The sequence below is a fragment of the Juglans microcarpa x Juglans regia genome, chromosome 7D, assembly GCF_004785595.1.
Source record: "Juglans microcarpa x Juglans regia isolate MS1-56 chromosome 7D, Jm3101_v1.0, whole genome shotgun sequence".
NCBI classification, from domain to species: Eukaryota; Viridiplantae; Streptophyta; class Magnoliopsida; order Fagales; family Juglandaceae; genus Juglans; species Juglans microcarpa x Juglans regia.
Window position 1 is genome coordinate 4,864,420 of NC_054606.1, and position 18,261 is coordinate 4,882,680.

At 34.2% G+C, this 18,261-nt stretch overlaps 3 protein-coding genes and 1 long non-coding RNA gene across 6 annotated transcripts; 1 reads left to right on the forward strand and 3 right to left on the reverse strand.

Moving 5' to 3' along the window:
• Positions 1-4,249: 4,249 nt before the first annotated feature.
• LOC121239270 (mogroside IE synthase-like) lies at positions 4,250-6,707 on the reverse strand. 3 transcript variants are annotated; one of them, XM_041136481.1, is made up of 3 exons: positions 5,976-6,707; positions 4,687-5,412; positions 4,250-4,525 (listed from the first exon to the last, which is right to left on the reverse strand). In XM_041136481.1, the coding sequence occupies exons 1-2, from the start codon at positions 6,621-6,623 to the stop codon at positions 4,690-4,692; spliced, it is 1,371 nt and encodes a 456-aa protein (XP_040992415.1). In that variant the 5' UTR covers positions 6,624-6,707; the 3' UTR covers positions 4,250-4,525; positions 4,687-4,689. The 3 variants fall into 3 exon arrangements, with proteins under 3 accessions (XP_040992415.1, XP_040992414.1, XP_040992412.1); XM_041136480.1 differs by having other exon boundaries at positions 4,250-4,571; XM_041136478.1 differs by having other exon boundaries at positions 4,250-5,412.
• On the forward strand, positions 4,471-9,643 carry LOC121239271. The gene is made up of 3 exons (XR_005935269.1): positions 4,471-4,612; positions 8,344-8,347; positions 9,604-9,643. It is a non-coding gene; the product is annotated as an uncharacterized LOC121239271 (long non-coding RNA).
• On the reverse strand, positions 8,564-15,020 carry LOC121239269 (mogroside IE synthase-like). The gene is made up of 3 exons (XM_041136477.1): positions 14,329-15,020; positions 13,429-14,180; positions 8,564-8,614 (listed from the first exon to the last, which is right to left on the reverse strand). Exons 1-2 carry the CDS (start codon positions 14,974-14,976, stop codon positions 13,452-13,454), a joined length of 1,377 nt encoding a protein of 458 aa, XP_040992411.1. The 5' UTR covers positions 14,977-15,020; the 3' UTR covers positions 8,564-8,614; positions 13,429-13,451.
• LOC121239465 (UDP-glucosyltransferase 74AE2-like) lies at positions 9,884-10,333 on the reverse strand. The gene has a single exon (XM_041136712.1). The coding sequence runs from the start codon at positions 10,331-10,333 to the stop codon at positions 9,884-9,886; it is 450 nt and encodes a 149-aa protein (XP_040992646.1).
• Positions 15,021-18,261: the final 3,241 nt, after the last annotated feature.

The following is an 18,261-nucleotide window of genomic DNA, read 5'->3' on the forward strand; positions in this document are numbered from 1 at the left end:
ATAATATATATTTTCTTTTATAAGTAATCATGTTTATAATATATATGGAGTAACTTCTTATCTATTAAATTCAACTTCAAAATTTTCACCGACAACAACAAATTTTCTAAAAACAAAGCTAAAGAGAAAGTATTGAATCTCACAAAACCTTTGTCGAAATCAATAAAACAAACTCAAAATCAACAAACAGAGAACAAAACACACAAAGAGAAGAAAACATGCCCACGGATGAAGACGACGACACGAGGATCTTACCCATAAAAATACTCCTCAAACATTCTCATTGAAACAAACTCAAAATCAACAAACAGAGAACAAAACAAACATAGAGAATAAAACATATCCAATGATGAAGATGATGGCACGAGGATGAAGACGACGCTTTGATCGGCAGAGGAGGCTAGGATTTCGACGTGAGAGCAAGAGAGAGAAAGTGGGTTTCAACGTGTGTGTGTGTGTGAGAGAGAGAGAGAGAAGAACCAAAACGTAAACCCTAAAAAACTTTTAAAAAAATACCTTATGTTTAACAAAAAAAGCAGATCTAGAAAACTAATTGCATATACTGTATAGCCACATAAGATTTTTTCAAAGGCATTGCTCATAAATCAAGAGACACAGAGAGAGAGAGAGAGTTATCGAAGTGAGAGAGAGAAGAGAGACTTATCGATCGGAAGTCTGGCCAGCAGCGACGGCGAGAAAGAGAGAGATGAAGACAAAACTTGAAAGAGAAAGTTAGGGTTTCATGGCTAGAGGGAGAGAGAGAGGAAGGCAGTGAGATAGGATTCAGCCAACGAGTCGGTGGGGGCTTTAAAGTTCGGTTTTTTTATTTTATTTTTATTTTTTATAATTAAAATCGGGATACAGTAACCGGCCTGGGTTGGGCCAATTAAGAGTGATGTGGGTTCCGGCTCGGATTGTATCTGAGCCGAAACCCGTAACTGGAACCCGGTTATCCGGATTCTGGATTGGGCCAGATAAAAATCCGGTCCAAATGAACAATCTAGAATGGCATTATCTTTGACATCCAATCCACCGCCTACGAAGAAATTTGCCATATTTGGCATTATCAAGGTGTTTCAAAATTTTCTAACTTTTTCATAATTTAATTTCTAAACATTACTCCAACACACAAATTTTTCTATTTCAAATTTTAAATTTTTCATCTAATTATCATTACAACACAAACATAATACAACTTTACAAACTTTAAAACAAAAATAATCTTAAAAATTTATATTAAAATAACTTTTTAAATTTATCTATCTATTCTCACAAAATCCAATACAACACTTATTTTAAAAAAATATTTTAATTCAAAATTCTCTCCTTTCCCCAAACAGTCCTGCTACATTCAGTCGAATTCGCGCGCTCCAGCTGGCGTGGCAGATTGTTTTAAAAAAAGAAGAATGGAAGGAAACACGAAAACACGTTGATTTCTCACCCCACGAAAGACGACGGACAGCACTTTCTGAAGCCATATTTCTTACCCCACGTCGCCGGATTTGCATTGTTTCTCACCCCAGCGTTCGGCCACTCTCTCTCCACCGCCACTCATCATCAAATCCTGGGTTTGGACTCCTCCTCTACCGGCACTCACATCTCTCTCTCAGATGGTTTCGGCTGCTCCCCTCCGCCACCCACGTGAATTCCGCCCCCCACGTGATCGGCCAGGAGCTCCCCACTCCTGGGCGTTTTCAGATCTGGTTGGTTGGTAGGAATATTTAGTATTCTTGGGTTTATTCACGTTGTTTTTGGGCTGTAAATGGGTAGAAATTTCGTATGAGATGCACAATTATTTTACTCTAGCAATTATATATTGGTTGCAGTATTAGAATAGGTGATCTGAATTGAGGAAGAAGATTTACTCTGATTTTTGGATAATATCTCAAAAAAATATTAAAATGTTGGATTTTGAGGCTTGAGCTACACCAGTAATTAATTATATGGTCTAAAAATCATATATAAATTATCACATTACAAATAACCAAACTTTTGGAAACTAGTTATTTCAATTTGCTGGAGGAAAATGATATCCCACTTTAATTAGATTTTATAGGAGAAAACGGTGGATTGGTGGGAGTGAGAAGGAAATGCAGCACTGACCATATGAAGGAAATTTAGCACTAAACTTAGAGCAGTGTATTTTACCGACATTTTCTTGTCTCAAATGTAAATTAGTCATTGTGGCTCCTTTTCTTTTAGCCCAATAGTTGAAGTTTTTTTGCAAGCAATATGAGTGGAGCAGGCGTGAAGAATGAACTAGTGCAAATGAGAAGTCATGTTAAAGAAAATATAACTTCAAAGAAAATATAATAGGTGTAAACATGATGATAGATGCCCAGCAACTATTGTTCCTCTCTACCACTGCCATCATCATATGGTCCCTCATGTAAGCCAGGATTCATATAATTTACTGGGGCATTGCTCTGAGGGAAAGTTGTCAAACAGTTTTAGAAGCCATTCTACAAAGACACCACAAATGGTTGCACGAGGGCTGGCAGGCTTTTTTCCAGACCAGCCCCAGGATGGTGGATTTATTTCTTTTGTAATGTCGTGAGCATGAAAGTCACTTCAATGTTCCAGCTCAACAGTGCAAGTCTAAGAACAGACCAATGCACAATTCCTGACATTTAACACTTCAAGCAAACACACACAAGGGATTCAGACATCAAACATATTTACCCTTTTACTATTAGTGCCCCATAAATTATGTTAAAAGGAAATATAATGTTGATTGAGGTTTTAGAAATGAGTCCAAAAACATGTAGTTCATGTCTTCATCAGGATCTACCATTTTGGGGTATATAATTTTTTGGGTTGTTTTGCAGCTTGATTGGGAAGAAACTGTACCAGTTTTATTTGGGAAAATTGGTGTGCAAACCCACGACGAAGAAAGGTGCTCAGAAGGAATGAGTGATTTATGGAGCTGTGGTAGGGGATATCGAATCAGATCGGAATGAGGAGTGATTTTTGGTTTCTTGTGGTTTACAGCTACAACATTTGAAGTAGTCGGCTAAAAGCAGTAGTTTTTTTTTTTAATTAGACCTGTGTGGAGCTGTGAGCAGGAACATTTTGAAGTTGGACTATATTTACAATGTGTATGTTTGGAACACATGAAAGTAGTAGTTTTCTTTGCTGCTTGTACATGGCTTTTGTTAAGAAAAGTTTGGGACAAATGGAAGTTTCATTTCATAAATAAAAGTAGTAGTTTTCTTTGCTGCTTGTATATGATGCCTTCATTTTCAATTTTCTTTTCCCGGTTAGATGTATTTTGAAGAGAATGTGACAACTCACCATATGTCCATTCTTAACAACCTATTCATCTCAGATTTTTTATTTATTTATTTATTTTTTATATAGTGAATTACTGCATTGAGCTGTGGAAATAATTTTCTGGAAACAAATACATTTTCTGGAAATAATAAAAATGGGCTAAACCACATGATCAGATGAAGGCGAGTAAAGGAGAAAGAGGCTGATCAATATCACACACAGCAATACAAAATCTGAAAGACCTTATGGTTCATACATGGACTAAGAGGAGAAGTAAATATCTCAGCACGCTTTAACATGGATGACCATTACCAACACTAACATGAAATTTAACAATAACATTCTAAGTAGTCCCCAACATAAAATATACAAAGTTCCCATTAACTGAGGTTTCACTTTGATTGTATCAAGTACAATGATATTAATATGATTATAACCCAATACACATCAAGCAATGTGTGTTCATGTCAGATGTTTGCTTGTTACTTTTGAATATCGACTTGTTCGTTGTGGACTCTCAACTTCTTCTTTACAATGTCTACTTCTCCTTCTTTAATCTCTTCATTCTCAAATAATTCAGCTTTTATCTTTAGAAGTTCTTTTTCTTTATATTCACAACTGTCTATTCATTTGAAATAGTTGCAATATGGCAATTCCTGAATATACAGTCACAAACGACCGGTACGTTAGATATCAAAAATTTGTACACCAGGTAGGATTTACCGTACACGACAGGTAGGATTCGTGCGCAAGGTGTACACCAAATGACTGTCTTCAGCTTTTTCCTTCCCGAAAACTCATCTCAACAAATTCCTAAAATCCTCAAATCCAAATCAAACAAGATCGTTAAAATGATTATACTATATTTTCATCTCGTTTTATATCCTACTGTGATGATATAATATTATGCATTAATTTTTGAATTTATTATTTTAGAAAATAAGAGTTGATCTCATGTGTGATCATGGGTAATGAATAATATTGTACGCTGATTTTTTCAGTACTATGTCCAGATTCTTCGCTGCACAATACACCTCAGCCCATGTTAAAGTTGCAGTAGCAAAGCTTATACAAATCCCAAATCCTTCAAGAGAAAGCAAACGATTAATCATCTTGTTTGATCAATAAAGAAAACAATGCCGCATGCGATATTCCCTATGCGAATATATCAGTGCCAGCCCGATGACTCAAAGCATGAGTACATCGTTGTTATGGAGATGGGTCACCATTCAATTCACGATTCCCCAAAGATCTGTCATTTTAGTGATCGACAAAACTAAAAGGTTCATGTTTTTTTCCTGATCATATCAAACCGAAGTTTATCAAACAGCTAGCAAATGTGTGCGCATCAAGCACAGCAAAAAAAAAAAAAGCCCAAATTATGACATATTGGAGCGAAGAAACAGATGCAACCTGCTACGACCGAACCAATTCAGCTACAAATTCTTCAATGTTTTTGTCAGAACTCCCACCTTTGTCCACGGCCTCTTTAGCCAATTTCTTCCATTTGAAGGCATTTTCCTTGATTTCTTTTCCTCTCTCTCCCTCCATTATTTCCCTTATGCAATGCTCTGCCGCTTCTCGCCTGACTATCCCTTTGTCATCAACTGGAACTTTGAGTCCCATCTTCCAAATATCCATAATAAACTTTGCATTCGTGCTTTGGTCTGTCCATTGTGGCATTGCCAACATTGGAACACCGAAGCTCAGGGCCTCCAACGTAGAGTTCCAACCACAGTGTGTCACAAAGCATCCCACTGCCTCGTGTGCTAAGACCTCTAACTGAGGACACCAATGAACCATAAGTCCCTTCTCCGACGTCTCCTCCACAAAGTTTTTGGGGAGCTTTGCCTCCTCTGTGGCCCTGACTACCCACAAGAAATAGCTGTTGCTCATCCTCAAACCCCAAGCTAGTTCTTGCATTTCCTCAACTTCAAGAGCGACCAAACTGCCGAAAGAAACATAAACAACCGACCCTTTTGGACGATCATTTAGCCATTTCAGGCAAGCATCGGTGTTTGGTTTGAAGACGCTGAAACCATAGTCTTTGTCATCTTCAAGCCGCTTGTCTAAGAACATAGATGGAATAGTTGGTCCGACTGTCCTCAATGGCATTATCTTTGACATCCAATCCACCGCCTGCAAAGAAATTTGCCATATTTGGCATTATCAAGGTGTTCCAAAATTTTCTAACTTTTCTCACAATTCCATTTCCGACATTAGTCAAACACACATTTTTCTATTTCAAATTTTGAACTTTTCATCTAATTATCATTGAAACACAAAATCAATATGACTTTACACAAAAATAATCTTAAAAAATTATATTCAAATAACTTCTCAAAGAGTAATAATAGACTTACTACCCTATTACTACTATGCCCTATCAAAGTGTATTTCAAGTTTTTAACATCCTTATTAAGTTAGGATGTTAAAAAAATACTTAAATGAAAATGATACCTTCTGAAATTTATCTATCTACTCTCACAAAATCCAATACGACACGTATTTTTAAAAAAAATATTATTCAAGATTCTCTCCTTTCCCAAAAACTCATCTCAACAAATTCCTAAAATTCTCAAATCCAAATAAAACAAGATCGCTAAAAATCAAACAACATCGCTAAAAGAAGGAAAACAAAAACGAAATCAAATGTTCAGGAGACTAAAGATTTAGCCCCGCCAGTTAATGAACATGTTTACCTCTTGCTCCAGCTCATAAATGGTGTTGCAAAGGACCCAATCAGCTTTCTCAATATTAAAAAATTGTCCCGTAAGCATCTCCAAGCTACCTGGGTACGATCCCAATATATAAAGGAAGGAAGGCAGGTCCTGAGGTTCAAGAGGTGGCAAACCAGGAAGCAGAACTTCTGATTCTGAAAGAGGGAGTTTCAGCTCTCCTTTGTGAACATGGTAGTATATAACGTCAACAGCCCAGGATTGAGTGAAAAGCGCAGCTCCGAGTAACCCAAACTTTTTGGCTACATCTAGAGCCCAAGGCAAGAAAGGATCATAAACAATACAGTTAGGAGGGAAGTCAGACCTGGAAAGTTTCTCAAGGAGCTCGGTCAGAGTTTGCGAACCAACTTGCAAAAAGCGCTCCAAATAGACATGGAAGTTGTCTGCTCGCGATATCCGGCCTTGGTCATAACCATCGGAGATGGTCTCGATCGCAATGGAGCTGCCTTCTTTTTGTATGTCCTTGTAGACGAAGTTGGTGGTAACCAGTGTAACTTTTACTCCTCTGTGCTCCAAACGCTTGGAGAATTCCACCATAGGATTAATGTGTCCTTGAGTTGGATAGGGTAAAATTAAGCAGTGAGCTTTGCAGGCACTCGTCTCCTTCGCCATTTTTGACAAAAAAAAATTTTTTGAGATCTCTTTCTGTCTCCCCTGATCTCTCTGTTTGAGTTTGTATTATTGGGTTGGCAATAATGCTAATAATTATGGTAAGAGACTTTATAAGGAATCTTGAAAACAAAGTATGCCCCACGTGACAAGCATGCAATGGAGTAGATGGACGTCGGGTCTTCAATTTACTATTATAATATTATTCATGAGATATTTTATTTTTATTTATCAATTATTTATTATTATTTTATTATTATTTTTGTTACTATTCATAAATCATCTGAAATACTCATCAATCCAATTTGGTTTTCATCTCATCTCATCTATTTTATCTTAATATCCAAATATCATTTAAATACAAACACTTTTCAATTTTAAAATTTTCATATAACCATTACTTAATAGTTATAACTTTTTAAACATCTAAATAAAATATAAAAATAATTAAATTTTTTTTAAATTACAAAAAAATTATAAAATAATATTTCTTTCTATTTAATTTTTTTATTATTTTTTAAAATTTTATAAAATATTTTAACTTAAATAATTGGATTACTCTTCATAAATTTTTCGTCTCATTATTCAAAGAGAGGCCTTGAATATCCAAACGGAGCATAAAAAGCGTGATGCTGACTATATTGAGGTGGACTCCTAGTCACACATCACTTCGTGAAATCTAAACACACAAAGAATATTAATTTTTATAATATATTATATATCTACTTATCTATTTTATTTTCATATCATTAAAATAATCTTTTTTTATTCTTTTTAAATATTTTATTTCTATCAATAAATTTATAAAATCTATATATTTTTTTATATTTGCAATATATTTTATATACAATGTAATATAATTCAGTCCTATACACACAAAATAAAAATATATAAACAACAAAAAATAAAATATAAAAATATTAGATAAAAAATATTTCTAAGATATTTTTTAAAAGAAAATGAAATAAAAGTGTTTTAAATGGTGAACAATAAAAAGAATTTACTTATATAATAAAAATCAAAGCAAAATAAATAGAGAGTAAATGAAATATAAATAATAATAAAATACTTACAGAATGAATACAGTAAATTGTATTTTAAATTTCCTTCTACATAATTGGAGGATGGAACTTATTTTTTTAGCAATTTTTTAAATAATTTATATTTTTTTGTATAATATAAGAACCATTGAGAATTCTCTATGGTTGCATCCCATCTGATCAGGTAGTATGAGAGTAGGAAGTGCACAATTTGTACACGAAAGTTGTGGTAGGCTAAAAAAATATAATGTGACCAAAAAATGCAAATGCGGGGCAGAGCTTGTCGGAAACGATAAAACAGATCTGCCACATGGAAGTATTTTATTTTTATTTTTGGCATACCCAACCTCTCCTATCATTTTTTTTTTACAATATATTTTGCAATCAACTAATATAAACATGTGATTTTATTTTTTAAAAAAAATAATTTTCTAAAATTAATCTTAGTTTAATATGACTTTGTAAAATATTGCAAGAGGGTTGTGGGTTGATAATTTTTTAAAACTATAATAATAGCTGGCTTGTGACCTTTGATATCGATGATCATCTGGATATCTATCTCAATGGGATACCTCCATTTTTGGAAGAGTTCCAATCAACTATTCAATCTTCATTTTCTGATACTCTGCAAGAACAAGCTCGTGCTCAAGTTTGGCAACCTCCATTGTTAAATTGTATCAAAGCAAAGTGGGACATTGCGATGGATTTTCAGAGAGGGTATTGATATTATTCTGAGGAATGAAAATGGGTGTGTCATTGCTTCAAAATAGCTTTCCAAGTTTGGGAATCCTACACCTCAGATTGCAGAATCATATGGAGTTTTCTTAGCTGTTGCTTTTTGTTTGGAGTTGGACCTTAACAAAGTGATCTTTGAGGGAGATGCTAAAAATTTTGTGAATCTTAATAAAACTCCTGCATGTTTATATTGCTCATGTGGTCATCTAATACAGGATATTCTAGCTTTGTTGTCTATTTTTTCGGTTTGTGACTTTTTGTTATGTGAAAATAAATGCTAACCATGTGGCTTATCTCCTAGCATAAGCTGCAATTTCTCTAACTAGTTCTTCTTCTTCTTCTTCCTCCTAATCAAGCTTGATATATATTATAGTCAAAGATACAAGATGTCCAAGGTGGATCACATAGAAAATATCTAAAAGAACTATTTGAGGGTATGCTTCCCAAGATCAGATTGGTAGCTACCCATTGTACTACAGAATGCGCACATCGATTTGCAGATCGATGAATCTTGACTAATTTTCATTGCCTATAAAGAGCGAAAAGATGTTGAATGTCTTCAATGATAGGAGAAATATGCCACTTTGGTGTAGATAAGGAGTCTTCCACAGCGGAGATAAACAATTGAGAGTCTTCTTCAAAAATAACCAATTTTTTTAACTAGTTATTCTGTATTCCGAGACAAGAGTTTAGATATCAAACATCTTACGTCTTATACAAATCTACAAAAATCTAATATAAATTTCTCTAAATTTTACTCATTATCCCTACACTACACATCACACATAATTTTTTATTTTTTATTTTTTAGCAAGTATGTAATGTAATGATGATGAGTTAAAGAATTTAATTAATTTAATAAGAATAAATAAATAAATAAATAAATAAAAATAAGTATACTATGTGTAACAATGAGTAGCTAGCAAAGCTCCACTCTAAAATAATAGTAACAAGAGCAACTAATTTCGATTTTTTTTTTTTTTTTTAATTCTCTCTCTCGGTGTAAGTGAAATACCTGTAGCAGCGAGATATATTGCTAATTGCTCAAAATCATGAGGACAGAGATTTCTCAGCAACTTGATTGCGATGTTCCAACCATTCCTTTACCAAAGATCTGTCATTTAGCGATGATGAGAAGAAAAAGTTCGATGCAATGTGATCTAAAAATTGGAAGTTTATCAGACAGCAAATATGTGCGGGGGAAAAAGAAGCAAGCCCAAATTATGACATTGGACATTATTACATAATGGCCTTTGTAACAAGCCCAGCCCAAATCATGACGCGTTATTACAGCTGCAGCCCAAACAGATCGATTCAACTTGGGAATTAATGGAATAAAAGTGTTACATTCATTGGAAAAAATTTATTAATAAATTTATAAATTGATGTAATTTAATATAACTATAAGTAAGGTATTATTACAATTTTTTTTTTTAATATTTTTTTGTGAATATAACATTTTTATTAATGGAAGGGAAGATCATCTGACTAGGACTTACGAGCAACCAGTTTGGCTACAAATTCTTCAATGTTTTTGTCAGAACTTCCACCTTTGTCAACAGCCACTTTTGCCAATTTTCTCCATTTGAAGGCATTTTTCTTAATCTCTTCTCCTGTCTCTCCTTCAATTATCTCCCTTATGCAGTGCGCTGCTGCTTCTCGCCTCACTAACCCTTTCTCATCCACCGGAGCTTTAAGTCCCATCTTCCAAAAATCCATAATATACTTTGCATTCGTGCTTTGGTCTGTCCATTGTAGCATTGCCACCATTAATGGAACGCCCAAGCTCAGGCCCTCCAACGTGGAGTTCCACCCACAGTGTGTCACAAAGCATCCCACTGCCTCGTGTGCTAAGACCTCCAACTGACGACACCTTAAAGCGCTCCAAATAGGTTTGGACGTTCTCTGCTTGCGCTCTCCCGCCTTCGTCGTAGACATCGGAGATGGTCTCTAGCGCAATGGAGTTGCCTTCTTTTTGTATGTTCTTGCAGATGAAGTGGGTGGTAACTTTTGTGCTTCAAACGCTTGGAGAATTCCACCATAGGATTAATGTGTCCTTGAGCTGGATAGGCAAAGACTAAACAATGAGCTCTACATGCACTGATCATATCCTTCTCCATTTTTGCGTGACACAACTCTGATCTCTCTCTCTCTCTCTGTGTTTGATCAATTTCTATTGTCGTGTCTGCCATAAATACTTGTGGACATGAATACTGTAGAGAGTGCAATTGGTCCAGTCCAGTCTTTTTTGGTCCTACCAAAGCGGAAAAATCCTAATCATACATACAGATGAGCATGAAATAAGACTTTCAAATTAAGAACATGGTGACCTGCTCTATTGCATAGTATCCTCACCCATAAATTTGTCAATGAAGTGCACAATTTGTACACGATAATTTGCGGTTGGTTGTGGGCTTTTGGTTTGTCAACTCTTAGATAAGTAATCTGATTTTGAATTGATCACCTTTTAATTAGATAAATTAATAATGTTTACCTAGATTTCAACTCAATAATGATCGGCATTTCAATGTTTCGTGGATTGTAGAGAAGATCTATATAAAAAATACTTGAATCACAAAAGAATTGTACAAAAATAAACTTATAAATTGACATGACTTGATATTATATGTCTAATTATAATGTTTTTTATTGTGAAGTATAACGGATCATATAAAATCACGTCAATTTATAAATTAATTTTTGTGTATTTTTTTTTTTTTTTTTTATAGTTGTATCACTTCTCGATCTATATTTATTCCTGTAACACACGATTGGAGGAGAAAAAGTACTGTACTGAATCAAGAAGCTTATATGTGGTGCAATAAGTGATCAATTTGTTACATTATTGGCACGTGAGTAAATTAACTAATAAATATAATTCTAATGTGAATGATGATTTGGGTATTCTAAAGAGTCGAAGGCGATATTTACTTGTCATTCTCCATCCTATTTGGGTAGTCTTGCTTTTCCTATTATATCCCTTTTTTTGTGTGTCTTTAAGAAGTGACGGGGATTCGCGGCCTTTTCCTAACGTGTCATCTTCCTCCCTTTTCGTTTTTTCCTTCATCTCTTATCCTAACACCCTCTTTTCCCCTCTTTATTTCCATTTCCTTTCCCTTCTTTTATTTTCTAGTGAAGGAATCCTTCCTTGGGCTGGGCTCTTCGGGGTCTGGTATATTTTACCCATTACAAGCATGAAAGAACACTCAGAAAACAAAGAGACTAACGATGCATCCGGTGGCCAAGTACTGATTAGGTACTCCCTGCAGGAGTATGGAGTGCGCAGTTTGTACACGAAGATTGTGGTTTACTGTGGACTTTATGAGTAATTTGAGTTGGACTTATACTCCCCAAAAAAAAAACATTGGATATATGATTTTAAATAAAAAAAAATATATATTTCTTTTAAAAGTTTTTACTCCACACGTTATCCACGACAATAAATGTCCGACGAGATGAACTATAATACAATACCAGAAAAGGCTTTAGCTTATAAAAACTCAAATGTGATCTAGAAAAAAAATCAAATACAAGCTCAGTTTCAATATGATCAGAATAATATAATTTCCGTCATGAATTGCATTTGATATAACTTTTAATGCTCTGAAGTCTACTTATTATATAGGTTCATCTCTTTCTAAATTATAAAGTGTTTAAATTAGGAAATTGCATATTAAAACTATAGAAGTGCCCTTCTTATTTGGTCTCCAACCACAAGGAAGTGTTTTTAACTGACAAGGAGTAATAGGCTGTGGCCTTTTCGATGATAATCTGGGTATGTCAATGGATTATGGGGATATTTACTTGTTGAAGCTTGTTTTATAAGAACAAGCTGAAGAGGGAGAAAGAGTTATCTTCGACTTACAGTGACGGTTTGGGCCTTAATCAGTGTGATTTGGAGCCCACGATTGCGGTTTGAAGTTATGGTACGGTGTTCATACATATATCTATTGCAGCAAATAGAAGTTAAATACATCAAATATAAATTGAGAGCAAGACACGCAGATTTATGTTATTCGACACTAGACTTACGTCCACGGGTCATTTGGGGGATAATCCACTATAAATGAGAGTATTTTACAGTCTCTTGTAGCTTACTGTACAAATGATGAAGTTAAAGTTTTCCGTTTAAAAGTTGAAGAAACTCTCTCTCTAGTTGCCCCAAAGTCCGAAAGAAGAAGAAGCCCCCAGTCCTCCAAGTTTTTGATCTCATATCCCTTTTATTTCCTTGTCAGTGGTTGCTTTATATTACTTTGATGTCCCTTTTGCGTGTCTGACTATCATTCCTTCTCTTTTTTTCAATTTTCTTGTCACTTCCTTTCTTTTTACCTTGACACATTTTTCATTCTTCAGTTTTTGTCCCCTCATTTCCTTTTATCTTTCTTCCTTTTTGATCGATGAGACTTTTCCCTTGAGTTGGACTTGAAATGTCATATTGGGCCTATGATATTTTTAGGTTTGATTGTAACCAATATTCTACAAAATAATTTTGTACCATGTTCGAATGCTACAGAGTTTGGACAAAATTATTTTCAAGCTTTGAAGTTAGATTATTTCTTACTCTCTAATGGTACTTAATTGTTAGATCTAGTAACCTCTAAAACGGCAAGAGTATGCACAAAAGAAATATGTAGCTGAAGAGATTAACATAATTATACAATAATAATCTTTTCTGAATGTGAAGATAAATATGTAGCAAATACGTGTGCATCAGGCGGAACGAAAAAACATTTAGGCTAAACTATGACATCAGACATGCAGGGTTACATAAGTACGGCATCTGTAACAATCCGAAATTATTACACATTACAATTTACAGTCGATCGAGACTGGAGCCAAAAACAGATGCAGCTTTGAAATTAATGGCGATAGAAAATAAAATATAATAGAAAAATAGAAAAGAGAATGAGGAAAATATGATTTGAAGATTACATATTTATTATTGTCAATAATTATTATAAAATAAATATGATATATCAGTCATATTACAATGTTTTTTTTGTAATATTTCTTCGTAAATATAACATTTTTATTAATGGAAGGGAAGATCATCTGACTAGGACTTACGAGCAACCAGTTTAGCTACAAATTCTTCAATGTTTTTGTCAGAACTTCCACCTTTGTCAACAGCCTCTTTTGCCAATTTTCTCCATTTGAAGGCATTTTTCTTTATCTCTTCTCCTCTCTCTCCTTCCATTATCTCCCTTATGCAGTGCGCTGCTGCTTCTCGCCTCACTAACCCTTTCTCATCCACCGGAGCTTTGAGTCCCATCTTCCAAAAATCCATAATATACTTTGCATTCGTGCTTTGGTCTGTCCATTGTGGCATTGCCACCATTGGAACGCCCAAGCTCAGGGCCTCCAACGTAGAGTTCCACCCACAGTGTGTCACAAAGCATCCCACCGCCTCGTGTGCTAAAACCTCCAACTGAGGACACCATCCAACCACTAATCCCTTCTCCGACGTCTCCTCCACAAAGTTTTTGGGGAGCTTTGCCTCTTCTGAGGCCCTGACCACCCACAAGAAATAGTTGTTGTTCATCCTCAGACCCCATGCTAGTTCTTGCATTTGCTCAGCCTCAAGAGCAGCCATACTCCCGAAAGAAACATAAACAACCGACGCTTTTGGACGATCATTTAACCATTTCACGCAGGCATCGGTGTTTGGTTTAAAGATGCTGAAACCATAGTCTTTGTCATCTTCAATCCGCTTGTCTAAGAACATAGATGGAATAGTTGGTCCCACTGTCCTCATTGGCATTATCTTTGACATCCAATCGACTGCCTGCAAAGATATTTAGTAACTGATCAATTGTTCCAGGCCCAAAAATTTACGTCAAATCCAAATAAAAAATAAGATTAAAGAAAAAAAAAAAAAAAAAAGGCTAGCTATAACAGTTTATGAAAAAACCCAATTTGACTTGCTTAATTACCTCTTGCTCCAGCTCATAAATGGTGTTGCAAAAGACCCAATCAGCTTTCTCAACATTAGAGAATTGTCCCACGAGCAAGTCCAAGGGACCTGGATAGGATCCCCAATTGTAAATGAAGGATGGCATGTCTTGAGGTTCAAGAGGAGGCAAACCAGGAAGCAAAACTTCTGGCCCTCTAAGAGGGAGTTTCAGCTCTCCTTTTCGGACATGGTAGAAAATAGTATCGACAGCACAGGATTGAGTGAGAAATGCCGCCGCGACTAACCCAAACTTTTTGGCTATGTCTAGAGCCCAAGGCAAGAAAGGATCATAAACAATACAGTTAACAGGGCGGCCCGATCTAGAAAGTTTCTCAATGAGGTCGGTCAGATTTTTCGAACCGACTCTCTCAAAGCGCTCCAAATAGGTCTGGATGTTCTCTATTTGCCCTGTCATGCCTTCATCAAAGCCATCGGATATGGTCTCGAGCGCAATGGAGCTTACTTCTTTTTGTATGTTCTTGGAGATGAAGTTGGTGGTAACCAAAGTAACTTCCACTCCTTTGTGCTTCAAACGCTTGGACAATTCCACAATAGGATTAATGTGTCCTTGAGCTGGATAGGCAAAGACTAAACAATGAGCTCTGTAGGCACTCGTATCCTTCCCCATTTTTGCGTGACAACTTTGAGATCTGTGTTTGAGTTTCTATTATTGGGTCTGATATAAATACTTGTGGACATGAATACTGTAGAGAGTGCATACGTCACCGATCATACGTCACCGATCTGCATGAAGTGCACAATTTGCCAATGAAGTGCTCAATGAAGTGCTCAATTTGTATCCTTACAGAGTATCCTTACCCATAAATTTGCCAATGAAGTTCACAATTTGTACACGATAATCTGAGGTTGGTTATGGGCTTTTGGCTTTTCAATTATTCTCAGATAAGTAATCTAAGTTTGAATTGATCACCTTTTAGGTAGATAAATTTAATAAGTTCGCGTTTGGCTTAATATTTCAACTCCATAATTTGTATTTCTCTCTCTCTCTCTCATGAAATTGTTTTCAACGAACAGTAAGTAATAGCCAGCGATCTTTTATGAAAGAAAAATATTTTAATTACAAAGAGATTACACAAAAATAAACTCATAAAATGACGTGGTTTGATGTGATATATTAGATTATAAAATTACTTTTATCATAAAGTAATCTAAAGAATTACATGATGAAATCACATCAGCTTGTGAGTTTATTTTTATATAATCTCTTTATATATATAGCCTTTCTCTTTATGGATTATTAGAAAAACAGAGCAACAAATCTGTATTGATCAGAGTAACATGCAACAAGAAGAGAAAAAGTGTACTGATTCGAGAAACTGAATGGACATATCCATGATTTAGTGCTATATTCATATTTTCATATGGAAATAGGTTGTATATTTCCATATTTATTCCCTGTACATTTAGTAGGAAAAATTGTAGTGCTTTGTTTCCTCTGTAAAACGTTATACAAGTAAAGAACAAGCCATGCATTACGCAGGCTATTCCTCTTACATAAACTTCATGTATATTATATTTATATTGAATGAATGAATTCTGTATATAGATAGGGTCTACATTTTTATAAATAATTGAATATGTTACAATATAATTGGCACGTGAGTAAATTAACTAACTAGCTGTATGTACATATAAATATAATTCTAATCATGTGAATGATGATTTGGGTATCTCAAAGAGTCAAAAAGTGACGTCTACTTCTCATTCTTCATCCTATTACTTGTTTTTTTTTAAAGAAGATGATGACACTCTAATTTTATTGATAACCATCAGCTATAGTGAAGAATACTAATATAAAATGGAGTTTGAGGATTACATAGAATTTCCAAACCAAGCTCCTAAAAACTATATGGGAACTATTAATAAAGTGATAACAAATCATGGAATAAAATATTAATACCTAAGGTTGAGAATACCTGCACGATCCAAAGCAACAAGACCAATCATGTGTATAGGAAGTTGTAAAAGGGAAGAAAAACTTACCATGTTACCATACCGCGTTAAGAAAAAATATATAATAAGAAAAAGTAATAACACTGATACGTACATATATATATATATATATAGTACTATCGAAGAGTTTCATAATAAATTTCCTTCAGCAACCGTAAAGTTTTGTTTGGATCTTCAACTATTCTCAACTCATCTCAACTCATTATTATAACTTTTTTAAATTTCAATACAAAATATAATAAACAATTTAATTTTTCTAAATCTCAAAATAATAATAATATTAAAAAATAATATTTTAATAATATTTTATCATCCCAACTCAACTCACTTTAACATTCAAACACACTCTTAATATTGGAAACATAATCTGTGCATGCAGGAGAAAATATGAAGGCGTGCAGCAAACAAATAATTTGTCCTATTAATTTGTTGTTGTAACTTTGTATTAATTACACTTAATATTCACCATAAAATGCATTATATATAGAAAAATGCTACTTTATCCTTTCAATTTGTTCTCTCATTTTGACATCTTATATATCTTAATTTTTTTTTTTTTATTTAATAGTTAAAAAAGTGACTATTACCATGTTGATATTTTTTTTATTTTTTTAAAATGTTTTAAAATAAAAAAAATATATGAATAAAAAAATTAAAAAAAATAAATAGACCAATTTGACCTAATGGTCAAATGGAGCAGCCTTATATATATATAACGGCTACAAATTGTATCTGGAAAGGTAGAGCCAACATTTAGGTCTTGTTTGACTACTTTAACCGTCTGAATCGGAGACGTCCCACCCTTTTTTCAATCAAAGGTGGTCTTACATCCAAATATACAAATATTTACGGTGTTAAAATTCAATTTTTATCAACATCTAACTCAAAATACATCTTAAAAAGAAAAAAAAGACTGCACAGCCACCCGCGGGGGCCTCAGATCAAGCCGTCGTGGTGACCAGAATACTCCGGCCACCATGGCCGATTGGGCCGCCAAGCTAGCCTTGTTTCAAGGTTTTTTTTGTTTTTTAAAAAAGAAAAAAAATAAACTATTAATATTATTTATTATATTTCATGTATTCTTAAAATACCTTACTATTTATTATTTTATTATTATTTATTATTATTTAATATTTTTTTATTATTTTTTTTTTATTATTCACAAAATATATGAAAATACCTTGTTACCAAATGCAACCTTAAACTACTCTTAGATCCAAACATATTTTTATAATGTGTCCGGCCACATTTAAAAACACTATCAAATCATCAATATCTTAAAAATTCTTATACTATTTGCAAACACTTCTATATCTCTATAATCTGATTTATCAAATTTAATTACTGCATATTTATTTTTATAAGACCTCTAAAGTGTTTCTCATTTATAAAACTGTCAGACTATCATCGAAGGCTTATTTTATTGTCCCAGCGTGAGTTGCGTGGGGCGGGCAGCTCGCTCACTCTTTTTGCGTTCACGCTAAGTGATGATAAGGATTCCCTACAAAGTGGGGGTCGAGTAGTTTGTGCTGAGCTTCACAAATTATTTTATATGCATTTCAAACTTTGGACTTTCCTCCAACATTTTTGAATAATTTATTTATTTAGGCAATTATTAAAAAGGGAGAGACTCGTGTTACACGTTTAGACGCACTTTTACACTCATGGCTGGTCGCACACGTTTACACTAAGAGTAATGCTAGATATAAATTTTAAATAGATAAATTTCATACAAGCCTTTTATAAAACAATAAGTCCCATTAATAAATAATAATTTTTTTTACACTTTTTTAAAGTGAGATCTACTTTTTTACAAATGCTTGTATAAGGTTTGTCTATTTGGAGTTTGTACAAATCATTTTTCTTACACTAAATGAGTTTGTGGAGATCCACAAGGTGGGGCTAATGCCGGAGAATACATACCCTTTTTCGCAACGAG

Excerpts from the sequence above, each read along its gene's own strand:
- LOC121239269 (XM_041136477.1), bottom strand. The coding sequence starts at position 14,976 with ATGGGGAAGGATACGAGTGCCTACAGAGCTCATTGTTTAGTCTTTGCC. Across the intron at positions 14,181-14,328 it reads TTTATGAGCTGGAGCAAGAG|GCAGTCGATTGGATGTCAAA; the intron begins GTAATTAAGCAA and ends ATATCTTTGCAG.
- LOC121239270 (XM_041136481.1), bottom strand. The coding sequence starts at position 6,623 with ATGGCGAAGGAGACGAGTGCCTGCAAAGCTCACTGCTTAATTTTACCC. Across the intron at positions 5,413-5,975 it reads TTTATGAGCTGGAGCAAGAG|GCGGTGGATTGGATGTCAAA; the intron begins GTAAACATGTTC and ends ATTTCTTTGCAG.
- LOC121239465 (XM_041136712.1), bottom strand. The coding sequence starts at position 10,333 with ATGTCTACGACGAAGGCGGGAGAGCGCAAGCAGAGAACGTCCAAACCT.